Source organism: Chiloscyllium plagiosum, unplaced genomic scaffold (genome assembly GCF_037043375.1).
Source record: "Chiloscyllium plagiosum isolate Xiang-an unplaced genomic scaffold, Cpla_swu_hap1 HiC_scaffold_17, whole genome shotgun sequence".
NCBI lineage: Eukaryota > Metazoa > Chordata > Chondrichthyes > Orectolobiformes > Hemiscylliidae > Chiloscyllium > Chiloscyllium plagiosum.
Genome location: NW_028270155.1, coordinates 61,148,857 through 61,164,496, shown reverse-complemented (window position 1 = coordinate 61,164,496; position 15,640 = coordinate 61,148,857). Strand labels below are relative to the sequence as shown.

The following is a 15,640-nucleotide window of genomic DNA, read 5'->3' as shown; positions in this document are numbered from 1 at the left end:
TGGGGAACCTGGTGAAATCCATATTGATTCCACGTGGTTGGAAGGTCCCAAGATGGAAGATGAGCCATTCTTCCTCCAGGCATCGGGTGATTAGGTTTAGTGATGGAGGAGATTAGGCCATTTTGTGTCAACAAATAGAGTAACTAATGACCATGTCATTTTTTTAAAAACCTTTGCAGGATTTTTCATATTCCTGTGGTATTGGGCTATGAAAAAACCAACGAAAGACGAAATATCAAGTTATACAACCTCAACATAGAGAAGAAATGGTGAAAGTGAAATAACTTGCCTTCCATTCACCTTTCGAATGTGTTTCAAAACAATCTTTTGTTTTTAAAAAGAATCCTACCACTTGTATATTGTGTGAAATGCGTACAGTTGTTTGCTTTATGTATGGGTTCAGCGTATACTCAGAATCAGCACACAAACGTCCATTACCCCTTAGCTCTGAGAACCATCTATTCTGAAGGCCATTGCCAATATAAAATTAAATGACTTGTCAAATGCTATGTCAAATCATGCCCATTAGATGAAGGCTAATGATCAGTTGAAATGAGGAGTTGTCTCAATTCCAGCTGCTGTAAAATTATCAGAGTTAGTTCCGGTTGATCAGCAAAGACTTAAGCAGTAGAGAATTGAGAAAGCAAATCCTTCAATTTGTTTGAAAGCTGCAAAGGCTAAACTAATAGGTGGTGGAGACAGTGATATAGTGGTGACGCCACTGAACTCATCATCCAGTCCCCCAGGTTAATATTCTAAGGACATGGGTTTGAATCCTACCATGACAGATGATGAAATTTGAATTCAACAAAAATCTGGAATTCAAACTGAGCCTCAGGACTGAGATGAGGAAGATTTCTTCACTCAGACTAGCAAACCTGTGACAGTCTCTACCACAGAAGGCTGTGGAAGCCAAATCACTCAATCCGTTTGAGACTCCAACACCTTTACTTTTCAAATGCACCAAACATCTCAATTGAATCTATGAACCCTCCCGTTTCATCTGAGTTGGATTTGGAGAGTGTAAACACTGGCAAAGAGATATTAAATATACTTTACACTGAAAAGTGGGATCCAATCATCACCACCTTCCTACCTTCATTCTGATTGTCTTTAACTTGGAAGGCTCAAAGATAGCCTTCCCAACTCATTCTGTGATGATGAGGCCTAACTTTATCCTGTTATGCATATAGGCCACAATATAATAGTCAAACAACTAAAATTCTGCCCAGAAAATAAATGACAGTTCAAAACCCACTAGAAAGCTTTTATTTTAGCTGCTTTTTTTTTGTGCTCAGGAATATTTCATACTTTTGGGACCAATGTGCAGGACGCAATTTCTCTTCTTTATTGAGTAATTAAAGAGGTGTGAGAAAGCATTTTCTGAAAAGTGCTCTCTAAATTATCAGAAGCATTGACACACCTTATGTCAAGACAATGTAGCATTGTTTGTTTGATATATTTTTGATGAACCCACGTAGGAATCCCTACTGTCTCCAATAGGTAGCTTCTGTTTACGAGAACATAGTATGTATTGTATTAGTTGACTGTTTGTGCAAGAGTTGTTAAGTGGCCGCTTAGCTAAAAACAGTATTGAAAATTATTTGAGTCAAAAAAAGCTCAAGATCCTATAACATAACGGGCGATTAATAAATTGTCCTCTGTAATCACTTGCTAACGTGTACTATTGTCTACCTAGGAAATTCTGTATCACTATCGGAAAGATGTTGTGAAACTTGAAAGGGTTCTGAAAAGATTTACAAGGATGTTGCCAGGGTTGGAGGATTTGAGCTATAGGGAGAGGCTGAACAGGCTGGGGCTGTTTTCCCTGGAGCGTCGGAGGTTGAGGGGTGATCTTATAGAGGTTTACAAAATTATGAGGGGCATGAATAGGGTAAATAGGCAAAGTATTTTCCCTGGGGTGGGGGAGTCCAGAACGAGAGGGCATAGGTTTAGGGTGAGAGGGGAAAGATATAAAAGAGACCTGAGGGGCAACTTTTTCACGCAGAGGGTGGTGCATGAAATGAGCTGCCAGAGGATGTGGTGGAGGCTGGTACAATTGCAACATTTAAGAGGCATTTGGATGGGTATATGAATAGGAAGGATTTGGAGGGATATGGGCCAGGTGCTGGCAGGTGGAACTAGATTGGGTTGGGATATCTGGTCAGCATGGACAGGTTGGACCGAAGGGTCAGTTTTCATGCTATACATCTCTATGACTATGACTCTATGGTCATAGCTTCTGTGGTTCTTGTCTAGCTGATGAGTCTGATCATACAGCCATATCTCCACTCCACACATTTTTAATAGAAATAAGCTTTACTTAGAACAATTGATTATATTGATTACAACTGGACATATGCAGGTGAATGCAAGGAACTTGAGTTTGACCATTTCAGAAGATTGTGATGCCACTCAGTTTGTACCTCAATGAATTAAATGGAATATTGCAAATGTAAGTGATATCTTGTAACTCTTAAAGAATAATAAAGCATGTGCACATTGGATCAAAGTTCTCTGTAATCTTTGCGTATTAAGGACCAGTCCTAAAACACATCACTCACTGGTGGTAATAGGTTTCTCACAGTGAATCACTGCTGAGAGGTTTTAATTCAGAATTGGAGTTCTGAAGGTGAATTCCTTACAGTTATTTTCTTCAGTGTCTTAAAAAGGTTGGAATCTCAAAGAAAATGGTAGAGCACGGATGGGACCCCTTTAAATACATGTTCCTGCTCCATTCCATAGTACGGCCCATTGTTGGTGTGGTACCTGTCCTAGCACAGTGATAAGGTTTATTTGATTATTACATGTAGACATTCTCCTTTTAAACACAGGGTAGATAAAAGAAGCCTGTTCTGCAGTCTGCCTGCTGGAACACCTCCGTGGTTTCATTATTGGCAATCAAAGGTAGACTCAGATTCTTTTACTAACAAGTCTCACTTGGGTTACTGAGCAGTCTTTGAGTATGCTATGAAGAAGCACTGAATGTCCTAAAATCCAATACATGTGTTATGGGTGAATAGGTTGTAAATTGTGATGTTGAAAACTATTCTTTTACTTTCAAGTTGAAAGGGTTAAATCAAGGAAAACTAATTTGCGTTTCAACCTAGACAATACAGCTAATGTGTTACCATGGGGATAAGGGTAGATGGAGCCATTTCTGAGTTTTCCCGAGAAACCTACGAGAATCCTACAAATGGACAGCAGTTCGCAATTTCAACTTGCCTGCAACCACCTGAGAAGCAGAAAGCCTCAAGAGATAGAAACAACCAGGTCTGAACCTTTAGCAGAGAAAAGTTAACTTCTCTTTGTCCTGCAGAATGTGAGCGGGAACCTTGAGACTCGTGAGGATTTGAAGGGGACTGGGAGATCTGCATTGCATGCAACGAGGGAAGAGATTTACGTCACAACCCTCAAAGTGAAAGGCAGAACTCAGGTTAAAAGTTAGCCAGGAAGCAACTATTAGGAATGGAGAATAGTTTTAAGACTCGCTCCTGGAGAATGAAATATCTGTTTTAGTAACTAGAGTGGGAGATTTTTGATCATGCTAAATTTAAGTGTGGAATTGCTTTTCTGAAATTAAGTTGTCTTTTTAAAAAAGTGTTCAGTTGGTTGTGTTTTCTTAATCATTTGTTACAGAAACCATTTTAAGTTTGAAACATTTTTCTGTCATTCTATGAGCTGTTAACCGAGAAGTTTGAATTTCTCTTTAAAGGTTTTTTTATTCGGTGGAGATTACAACAGTACAGCAAGTAAATCATAATATAGTGACATCTATTATGGTTCATGTGCACCTCACTGATGGACTGCAGATCTGGAGAGTCACCTGGATGCCTAAAAAGATATCTCATACTTGTTTAAAAACATTGAGGGGTCCCCAAGCTCAGGAGGAAAGGGTGGGGGATGTGTTTCCCGGCCACCTAAGAGTGTTTGTTTCTGTAGGCGGGGAACAGATAACTGCCAAAGAAATGTCCAAAGCAGCACATGCATCCAGATGTTACTGAGATCCACCCCTATTGTCTTGTATAACAGCTGGAGGGTGCTGATGGCACAAACAAAACTCATAATCTTTTTGTGTCAGATGAGGCTCTTTGTTTGAGCAAAGTCAAGAAAGAACAAGACACACAAAAAGCTTAAATTTAATGGCTCAGTTTGAGGGGTTTTTTCATGTTTTTCGAGCAAGAAGTGGCCCATCATTACAGGGCCCAAGCCAATTAACATGTTCATAGTGATCAATGTTGCTGTATCCTTATTGCATGCATCACTGACTTCTGGTTTAATGCCTTCCCTTACATCTCCACTACTTTTGGGGGCCTGTAGACAATCCCCAACATGTTCTGTCTCTTGGTTTTTCTTATCTCCATCCATACCAATTCCACATCATGATTTTCCAAACCAATATCTTCCTCACTATTGCATTAATGAACTCCTTTACTAATAATGCTATGCCACTTCCTTTCCCTTTTTCCTCTGTCCTTCCCATATAACATGCCTCAGGATATTCAGTCCACATCCTTGCAGCCAAGTCTTTGTGATCGCAACTACATCATTACAATTATTATCTATTTGTAACACAACCTCCTCCATTTTATTTCTACTTATTGTAAATGCTCTGCACATTAAGCTATAAAGCCTTTTCTAACCTTGTTAGTTGTCTTAGCTTTATTGTGTGCTGTGGCCTCATTTGTTTTCTTTCTGTCTTCCTTCTTGCTTCTTCCACTTCTGCTTTTTGTTTCCATCGTTCTGTCTCCATGCTCAGGTTCCCCGCCCTTTGTTAGTCCCTCCCTATCAGCAATATCAAATGTAGTTAGCCAGTAGTTACAGCTGGACACACTTCCTACACACGTGGTTGTCAGGGACACTGGAAGTGTTCATGGCTTCTCATATCGTGCTGGAGGACCATATTATGGATATGAGCTCCACTTCCATGACTTCCCTGAAAACTAATTGTGAGTTCTCCTATTAATGAAAACTAACAATGCTAGGGACTTCATTTCACTCCAAACAAACGGTCCCTGCCATATGTCTTTGAAGTTCGTACTTTAAGACTTTACTTCCTTTACTTACTTATTATATTGGACATAACATTCTCAGTTAAATCCAAGTACAGCTAATGGTTTGAAAATAAATATGCTTTTCTAATTTACAGCAATTTGTAGACAATCCCAAACAGGAATTCCTTACCAATCAATGTGTGGTTTTCCTGTGATGTCACTGTTTTTCTTACTCAGTTTTGAGCTCAGGACCAGCTGCTCCCTCACAGACCCTGCTGCTTCTCTGACTCCCAAGGGAAGTGATTCAGGTCTCAGGCTTTGCCTACAGTTTATATCACCCTGCTTAGCGTTGCTATCTCGCAGGTCCCACTGTCTCTCCGATTCCTTAGCTCTTAGCTCAGTGGTCTTTCCAACTCCTCAGGTAATCTTCCCAAAATTCAATACTTCAGCCAATGAACCTTTACATGTCACACTTGTTTTCTCAACAAAAACAAATCGCAGGGTATTCTGCCCAGACTGCTTCACTGCACACTGACACTTTAAATCCCTTAAGAAAACCATGATTTAAGCAGGTCTTTTATTTATGGAACCAATATAATGAAATTGTCTCTGCAGCTTGACTGCTAGTGTGAACAAGAGAGCTTTTAGATAAGTTACTGTTCATTTCTCTTCAGAAAGCCTACTTCCATCATAATCAGGATCGTAATTTGTTAATAATCAAGATATCATTACATTAGTCAGAAACCTATTCCATCAACAATGACGATTTTATTACATTAATGCCCTCATTCTGATTATATTGATAATCAGATTACTGTTACATTCATAAACAGTGTCCTATTACTTTCAAATTCAGACGCATAGGTTTAGGGTGAGAGGAGAAAGATATAAAAGAGACCTAAGGGGCAACTTTTTCACGCAGAGGGTGGTATGTGTATGGAATGAGCTGCCAGAGGATGTGGTGGAGGCTGGTACAATTACAACATTTAAGAGGCATTTGGATGGATATATGAATAGGAAGGGTTTGGAGGGATATGGGACGGGTGCTGGCAGGTGGGACTAGATTGGGTTGGGATATCTGGTGGGCATGGACGGGTTGGACCGAAGGGTCTGTTTCCATGCTGTACATCTCTATGACTCTATGACTCTATGACAACATCAATAACTGGGATATTGTATCAAAAGTTAAGATGTTACTGCATAAATAATCAAAGTCCTATTAAATATTATTACTTTCACTCTGGGAGAGCCCAGTGGAAATCAGGAGTTGTCAAAAGTTAAACATTTTATCCTTGTACTCAAAGTCTCCAATTTAACCTATGGTTCCTAATCAAACTGTTCAGTGATGTAATTAAACACCTCTGGAGCAGGTGAGACTTGAACCCACATCTCTCGGTCCAGAGGTAGGAATGCTACTACTGCACGACAGGAACACTTTATAACTGTCTGATAGATTCAGGTGAACAGAAATCATGGACAAGGTTTCTGTATTTAGCAAGAATTATTATTTATTATAAATAAATAGATCCTAACTGCTGCTAAACAACTATGAATGGTCAACAATATAACATTACTAGTTAAACCCCTGACCCCCTTTTACACACCTCGTAGACAGACACACAGGCAGATGCAGATAAACAAACAAAAAATTGGTGATATGGATGGAATGGAAACAAAGTTATGTGAAAACAGTTCAATGACACCAGTCCTCAAGATTCAATGGAAGAATTTATTTTCATTTCCCAATTCAGTCATTCTCCCAAGTTGTGCCTTCAGATTCTTAAAAGTCTTCATAGGTGGCACAGAGTGACTGGTTCACAAATTACAAAGTCTCTAACCTATTGCTTAAAAACAACAGCTTACAGCAACTTGTTAGAGAAAACAACTGACTTTCTTTAGTTTCAGGTAGACACTATCTGCCTTTCCAGATGTCCAAGAGCAACTGATTGGTCTGTTCTCACACACAAGGTGTTCAGCTCTACAGCAACTAGACAGGTGGCATTTGACTGTTCACCTTTGGCATCCATGACCTGTCATAATTCCACAAACCAATTGGCTACATATTGCCAGCTGAATATCACTTTGTTTGCATCCTCATGCTATGCCACTTACTCCTATTCTTTGTAAATTAACTGTATAAACAAAACCGAGTATCAGAAACTTTAGTAACTATTTACTCTATACTTTTGTAAAATAGACTTTTTCCCAGTTCAGTTCACAATCAAAAATAGGGTAAAATAAAAAGGTGTAGTCTTTCCAATTAATAATTAGATCTAATTACATTTGTTACACACTTCATATTGTATTAATAATCTGCTATATATTGCTTTAATAATCAGAATGATAATCATTTATAATTAGAATTACCTGTATTTTGGTTGTCAGAATCCAATTACATGGACAATCAGGATCCTATTAAAGTCATTGTCAATTTCAGCAATTATCGAGATAAATCATGATTCTGTAAGGTGCAATTACGTAAGCTGAGCCTAAACACATTAAAAATCTGTATGGTTTGTAATTAATTAATGATCTACAGCATCAATAATGTTACACTGCGTTCTAACTTGGTACATTCATAAGAGAACCCTAATGCTTTAGAATTCGGGATGCTATTGTATATCTTTTCAGTAGCAGTGCCATCCCGTTGCCCCACAAAGTGCTCAATAACTAAAGCTCTTCCACTCCTTTTACCTGCTCAAAAGCTGAAGCTCCCCTCTCCAATCTCCTACCCATAACCGCAAAAGTTTCATTCAGGCTCATAGGAAGTCTTCAGAATTGGGATGCAGTCACAGCAGGTAAACTTTGGGAAGTACTGGCTCAGGGATTAATGTTTTAAATTACTTCAAGCTTTAAATATAACAGCTCCAAAGTGTTCGATCCTGGCAAAGGCCTGGAGTCCAAACTGGAAAACTGCTTCCATTCCACCCAGTTTGTCATCGACTGACGTCAACTGATGACGAATCGCAGACTACTCTTGGACAGCTTTGCAGTAAGGATGTACATATTCGAATTTCCACTATTACACTTCAGAGTTGTTGCCAACATAAAATGGGAGTCAAAAATATTCTAAATGATTCTATTGGTTCCTTTCTCCTTCTCACTGCAGGTTCTTTAAAAGTTGTTCATTGCTTCTTCATTGATATTTTCTCTTTCCATTTGCTGAAAAAGTAGTTTAAAGTAGTCACAGGAAGCACCGAAAAGTTCAAGCATGGAAACATGTCTTTTGACCCAGTTTGTATTAACACACAAGCATACAACTAGTGTTCAATCTCTCAGTGTGGAAACATAAAGCCAAATGGATTTGTAGCAGGCACATCCTTTCAGAAGAGAACTACAGCATTTGAGAAAACGTTCTTCCTTCATTTTCTTGGAGAAAGTGAATCATAAACATAATTGAATTTTTTTTTTAAATTGTCAACAACAATAATTGGAATAGACTGATCAATGAAGCAAACGGATCCTTCCAAAGAAGAGTGACACCAGATTGAAAACATTAACTCTGTATTCCTCTCCACTGATACTGCCAGGCCTGTTTCTCCGATACTCTCTGGAATGTCAGATTTCCAGCATTCACAATATTGTTCTTTTACTTGAGCAAAAGGTGAGGCATTCTCATTGTGATGATTCTAAATTTTATTAAAGCCAAGTACCGGCAGGAGTTTAGTCACTGTAAATATTAAATGACATTGGAGAATAAAGTCATCGGTTTAGTGGAAGATATTTGTTTATTCCATGATATCCAGGTATAACGTCTTAAAACTGGCAATCTCGGGATGGAGTCTGTGCCGGACTTTGGGTCTTGTCAGTTTTCACGTTGGGCACTTTAGACTGGGTTGAATGTGACACGTGTGGAGCTTTATCCTGTCTTCAGTTGCTATCAAAGGCAAAATGTTCTCCTCAATGGACAACCTGAAGACATGAGTGAATGGTCTGAAATCACAAGTCCCACCCAAAAGATGTTGTTTTACAAGGTAAACAATTCTGAAAAGGTTAATGCTGAGATTTGCATTAAGTTCCATCTATTCTGATCATACAAGGACATGCATGGCAAAAAGCAGAATATGGTAGCATTTCAATGACTGAAGAGCCAGTTAAAATTGTGTCCAACAGTTAGCTGCCAAAATTTATTTCAGTTTAAACCAGGCATGATGACAATGATTGGTCAAGTCATTGCCCTGAGAAATGATTCTATGTATGGCTATCACTTATTTTGTTAAGTTGAAACAGATAATGTGTATACATTCCTAAGGGGTCATAGTCTCAAAATAAGGGGGTGCAGATTCAGGACTGAGTTGAGGAGGAATTTCTTCACCCAAAGGGTTGTGAATCTGTGGAATTCCCTGCCCAGTGAAGCAGTTGAGGCTACTTCAGTGAATGTTTTTAAGGCAAAGATAGATTGATTTTCGAACAGTAAAGGAATTAAAGGTTATGGTGAGTGGGCAGGTAAGTGGAACTGAGATCAGCCATGATCTTATTGAATAACAGAGCAGGCTTGATGAGACAGATCGCCTGCTCCATGTTCTTATGCTGTGTGCATTAATCTATGTAGTTTCCAGTACGTGCAAGTGGGCTATCCCTTAAACCTAACTGACAATCTTCAATTCACAGCTCATACAACTGTTAGTGCTCCCAGGTTTGTTTAGCAACTTCTATCCAGTTATGCAATCATGTCTAATGTTGGCCATTTTGTGTTGAGTGGTGCAAACACTGTATGGTTATGTCAATACCTTGCTTTTTAATACAATCCACCAGTCTTTGGGACACATGGCTACAGACTGATGAACGTACAAACACTGAAACTCATACTCATTACTCTGATATTTCAGCAACAGCAGAACTTTACTGCTTCTCAGAGTTACTATGCAATAGCAACACAAGCAGCTTTTACCACTAACAGGATGCTGCCATCAAGGATATCACACAAATGAGTAATGTGGCATATTCCACATGTCCTTTCAAAACGGAAGAGCTGGTTCTGAGCAAAAAGCAAGCTCAAGTTAAAGGTTAAAAATGAAAATCAGATTTGAAACGAGAGGTGAGACAATCAATTCTCTTTCCTGACCCAATACTACCCAAGATCATGAATATTTTTCACAAACTCCATCCACTTCCTTTTCAACATCATCATGATGCCCCTCCTCATTTTAAAAAAAAAGCTCTCAACTCAGGCTCTCCTCTCCATCAAAACCTTTCTTCAAAGCCCCTTAAATGAGTTATTCCCTCTTCAAGCCATCGTCTTCTCTTTGTTTGTGAATTCCATTTCAATTTCCAGTCTTCACAAAGCTCCAAATGTGTCCACCCAAGATTAAATCCTCTCCAACATCAAAGATTAAATCGTCTCTGGTCATCATGTACTATCTGTTCTGGTCCTCTTTGACTTGGCTATGAGTTTAAGGATGGTTCACTACTCCATCCTCAGTGAAGTGTTTCTCTCTCTCTCTCTCTCTGTGCTGTCTACCAGCTCCATTGGACCAACTTTGAATGGTTCCATTCCCACTGAGAGAAAGCCAGCCAGAGACAGCTTTTTGATTCAGCACCCTCATTTAGTAAATACTACCTTTGCTTTGCACTCTTTATGACTGAGTGAAGCAATTTCTTCCTTTATCTTTCCCAATAAAGAATGACAATCTAAAATGGCAAGGTCTTTATTACGTAGTTTTATAAAATGTTCAGTTTTACAATCAGAGGGCGGCAGTGATTTGTCAACAATTTTGAACAAGTTGAGATATGGTTCAGATCCTGTGGGATAAGTCATGGCCTTATATAATACTGAGACAGAGACAATTCTCAACAGGACCCCAAAGCAAAATTTAGATTGAATATAACAGCACAGGAGAAATTTATTTCACATTCCTCATTTCCCTGAAATCATGTCCATAAAAATACACACATCAAATATTTCACTTTTATTAAATCTGCTTTCTCCACCCTCCCAGGCACTGTCTCACAGACCATAACAAATTGCAGCTTAAAAATGTATCTGGGGATATCCAAGATGGCAGTGATCCAGTAGGTCTGCCCTGCTGAGCTCTGCACCAGAACCCAGGCAAAGTGGTGCATTTACCCTCCCTTTCTTAGCTACTGTGGCAAAAATTGGCAGTTTTAGATCCCCAGAATTGCTGTGTGTCAGTTTTGTTGATTAAGGAAGATGACAAGGGAAAAGGACCGCGAGGATTGCAACGAGTAGGGCACTCCCCTGCGGTACCGGACACGCCCACGGCCACAGCATCGGTCTCCGCGAACATCCCGGAGGACTTGCCTGTGGAGCAGAGCCTGGTCTCTGAGGCCGTGGAACTCTGAGAAAAGATTGATTCAGTGATGGAGGGGACCCGGACCAGGCTGGGACCAATCTTGGCCATGCTGCAGAAGTATGACCAGGAGATCCAGTGTCTCGAGCGGCACGTCGTGGAGGTGGAACAGTGGGGCTGCAGCTTCCAAAACCGCGGTGGAATCTTCAGAGGGCTGGAACCGGGCACTGAAACAGCATGTTATGGGCCTTAGTCGAGCAGTTCAACAACCTCGAAAAATTGAGACCATTGGAGGAATATCCATCTGATCAAGCTGCTGGAGCGGGAAGAGGGAGGTCAGCTGATCAGCTTCTTGGAGGTTTTGAAGCTGTAAGTCGGGGCGGGCTGGGTACGGGTCGAGCGGGCCCACCAGGTCACAGTGCACACGCCCAGGTCAAACCAATGCCCCCCCCCCCGGTCCTAGTGAGACTCCAGCACTATAGAGACAAGCAAATGGTGCTGGAAGCTTCTAGAGCACTGGGGAAGGATCCAGAGGCTCTCATATACAAGGGATCAAGAAATATGTTCTTCCAAGACATTTCTGTGGCCGTGATCTGTAAGAGGGAGGCCTTTGAAGTAAAAAGGAGGCTGAGGGACTTGAATATTCAGTACTCTAATATATCTGGTAACATTATGTTTCAGCCAAGGAGGGTCCGTGTTTAATTTTGACTCATCGGAAAAGGCAAAGGGCTTCCTGGACACCTTAAAATAGATTGGCTGGTTCAAATAATATGGGCAATTGTGTTCTCTTTGCTTTTTTCTGTAGTTTTCCTGGTTTACCTGTTTTTTTAATATGTCGGGGTCTTCCTTTCTTTTTTCTTTCTCTCTCCTCTCCTTTCTTTCTCCCCTCCCATTGTCCATTGTTTTTCTATCATTCCCTTTTCTTTTCTCTCTCTTGGTATGGGATGGGGGGGTGGGGTGGGGGGAGGGTTTGGGGCTACTTTTTTTTTAATCTATCAGGATTGTCAAGGATCAAAATATAGATTGGATGGACTGAATGTCTACTTTTAATTTTCTTGATGTAACAAGCGTGTATTTTTAAAATTTTGTTTTGCCTGGGTTTGGGGTGTGGCTTTAGCTAGAAGAAGCTATGGAGGGGTTAGTGGATATCCCCCTATGAGTGCCCCCCCTATGGGCAAGTGGGAGGACTCCTCTTATTTGTGTTATATGTTGGGTTCATTGTAGAAGTAGTTGTTAGAAGTTTTGATTCGACAGTTTTTGTAGTTGTATTTTCAAGTTTATATGAACTGTTTACTGCTTTCACTCGGCGCGCTATAAATGGGGTTCTTTCCCCTGGGGGGGGTTACGAGCTGCTTCAGATGGCTATGGCTAACTGCTCATTTAAATGGTGCACCTGGAACATTAAGGGGAGTCATTCACTGATTAAAAGGAAAAAGACACTTTCAAGTCTTAGAAAAGTAAGGGTCGATATAGCTTTGCTGCAAGAAACACATCTAACCGTTAAGGAGCATTTAAAGTTACAGCAGGGAGGGTTTGGCCTGGTGTTTTTCTCATCCATTAATTAGAAAAGCATAAGAGTCACAATACACATCCAGAAGAATCTCCCATTTCAGTTGTTAGACCAAATTAAGGATGAATGTGGATGGTTTCTGATCCTTAAAGCTTTAATACATGGAGAGGAGTACGGGATTTTGAATGTATATTGTTGCCCAGCACATCCCCTCAAATCTTTAATGGATGCACTCTCCAGGTTGATGGCCCTTGGGGCATATCATACAATTATAGGGGGAGACTTTAACTGATTGATGGACCCTGAGGTGGATAGGATGCCTAAGGGTCTCGCGGGCATATCCCCACAATCTAGGCAGCTGGTGGATCTGAACAGGGAGTTGGGGTTGATGGATGTGTGGCGAGGTCTTCACCCTGAGGTGACAACACCCTGAGGCTAACTCACACAAGTGCTATACTAGGATTGACATGTTTTTTGCTCCATTGGCCTTTTTGAGTTTGATGCTGTCCTGTAGAATTGGGAACATAGCCATTTTGATCATGCAGCAGTGTACATGGAGATTAGAGTCGGTGGTGATAGGATAGGCTTGTGGCAGTGGAGCGTGGAACCTTTCCTTCTAAAGGATAGCAAGTTTATTGAGTACTTTTCGCGGGAATTTAAAATTATTTGAGACATTAATTCAGGTTTGGCCAGCAATCCATCAGTGCTCTTGGAGACTGTCAAGGCCTATGCAAGGGGTTTGATTATTTCTAACTCGGCGACTTGGAAGCTGCAGAAGGGAGAGCAGCAGCGTATGCTTGAGGCCTGGCTGAAGGCAGCTAAGACAGTATACTTTGACAGGCAGGCTGTAATGAAGTTGCAGCGGATTACAGCCCTCCGGGTTGCTCTGAATGCTGCGCTGACCTAGACAGCAAAGAGGGAGATCTCCTTTGCGAAACAGAGGTTATTTGGTTATGGTAATAAACTGGGTAGGTATTTGGTGTACTTGGCCAGAAAGGAGAGTACCTCCCAATCTATCACATCCATTAGCGAGGTGCTGGTACTATCACCTGCGATCCCAAAAAGATTAACGCAGCATCCAGGAAATTTTAATCTAGGTTGTACCAGTTGGAGGGCTGTGAGGACAGATTGGCGAAGATGGAGTCCTTTTTTAAGACCTTGGACCTCCCAGGTATAACTTTAGAACAAGTGTCTCTTTTGAATGCCCCTCTGACAATTCAAGAGATACAGGAGGTGGTGAGGCAGCTCCAGAGTGGTAAAGCACCTGGCACAGATGGATTTTGGAGTGAGTTTTATAAGGAGTTCATATGCTGGTTGTGCCAATGTTGGATATGTACAATTATTTGTACAATCAGGACTGCCTCCAATCCTGTCTGAGAGAAGCAAATATTTACCTTCTTAAGAGAGGGAAAGCCCCAGAGGATTGCATTTCTTTTGGCCCATATCATTGTTAAACATGGATTTGAAAATTTTGTCAAAAGTGCTGCTGTTGGGGCTGGAGAAGGCCTTGCCCTTCATTGTAAAAGAGGACCAGACAAGTTTTATTAGGGGTCGCAGGTCCTCTAATAGAATTAGGAGAGCGCTATATATGGTTCAGGTGTATCAGCAAGGTTCAATTCCAGGTTTGGTAGTCTCCCTGAATGCAGAGAAAGCATTTGACCGGGTGAAGTGGCCGTACCTCTTTTATGTTCTGGAACGGTTTGACCTTGGGAGGGGTCTTTGCCAGATTGGTGGCAGTGTTATACAGTGACCCTAAGGCAGCGGTTCTCACTAATGGTATAAGGTCTGACAATTTTAGTATTGGCAGAGGCAGCCAACAAGGGTGCCTCCTCTCACCATTGCTATTTACATTGGTGATTGAGCCATTGGCAGAGGCAATCCGGAAGGACTCCAATATAACTGCCCCAGAGATGGGACCAGGAAGGCATCAGATCACCTTTTACGCAGATGATGTTCTTCTTTTTCTAACTAACCCAATGATATCTGTGCCCCCTTTAATACAAGTGATTAATTTATTTGACTCTTTCTCAGGGTATAAAATCAATTTTATGAAATCAGAGGCCATACCTGTCAGGGGTCTTGTTAGAGTACCCGATCTTGGGGGTGGAATCCGATTCCCTTTCAGATAGTCGCAGGGAGGTTTCTCGTAGTTAGGCATTTTTATCATCCCGGCCTTTGATCAATTATATAATGCAAACTTTGTGCAGTTGCAAGAGAAGATAAGACAGAATCTTCAGCACAGGGAGGATCTTCCGATCTCCTGGTTGGGTAGAATAGCTCTGATCAAACTGAATATTGTTCCTCGTTTGTTATATCCTATGCAAATGCTCCCTCCGATGCTGCCCAGGCAGGTGCTACAGAGGATATACCGTTGCTTCGGCTCGTTTATCTGGTGTCACAGGCGGCCTCTTACTCAGCTCGCCGAATTGCAGCTTCCACAGGGGGATGGGGGAGTGTGGATTTTCCAGACTTTAGGAATTACCAACTAAGTTCCCTACTATCCTATGTGGCTGATTGGACTTGCCAGGACTAGAGGTCAATCTGGATGGACATCGAAGCCTCCCAGGCAAAATGTCCCCTCATTAATCTGTTGTTCATGTACAAGGTGAGGGCTGTAAGGGGGTATTGCAGAAATCCTTAACATGGTTAAAAAATGGAGAATGATGCGACAAAGCGAGGGCAATTTACAAAAGACTTCCCCTTTTACTCCCATAGTAGGAATGCCAGGATTCCAGCCGAGATCAATGGATTCCAGCTTGAGGCTCTGGGAGTCCAGAGGAATTTCCTGCTTGGAAGATTTATTTGAGGGGGAGGTCCTGATGTCTTTCGAGCTGCTGAGCCAGAAATATGAGCAATCTAGGAGGAGCCTCTTTCGTTATTTTCAT

At 41.1% G+C, this 15,640-nt stretch overlaps 1 protein-coding gene across 18 annotated transcripts in view; it reads left to right on the top strand.

Annotated features, from left to right (window-relative positions):
• Positions 1-2,512, top strand: part of LOC122558518 (adhesion G protein-coupled receptor G5-like) — an 88,354-nt gene extending 85,842 nt beyond the window's left edge. For all 18 annotated transcript variants that reach the window (XM_087995985.1, XM_087995986.1, XM_087995998.1 and 15 more), the window contains one exon: positions 180-2,512. In XM_087995985.1, the coding sequence (XP_087852111.1) occupies positions 180-259 (80 nt within the window). In that variant the 3' untranslated portion in view covers positions 260-2,512. The remainder of the gene's footprint in view (positions 1-179) is intronic.
• The last annotated feature ends 13,128 nt before the right edge of the window (positions 2,513-15,640 follow it).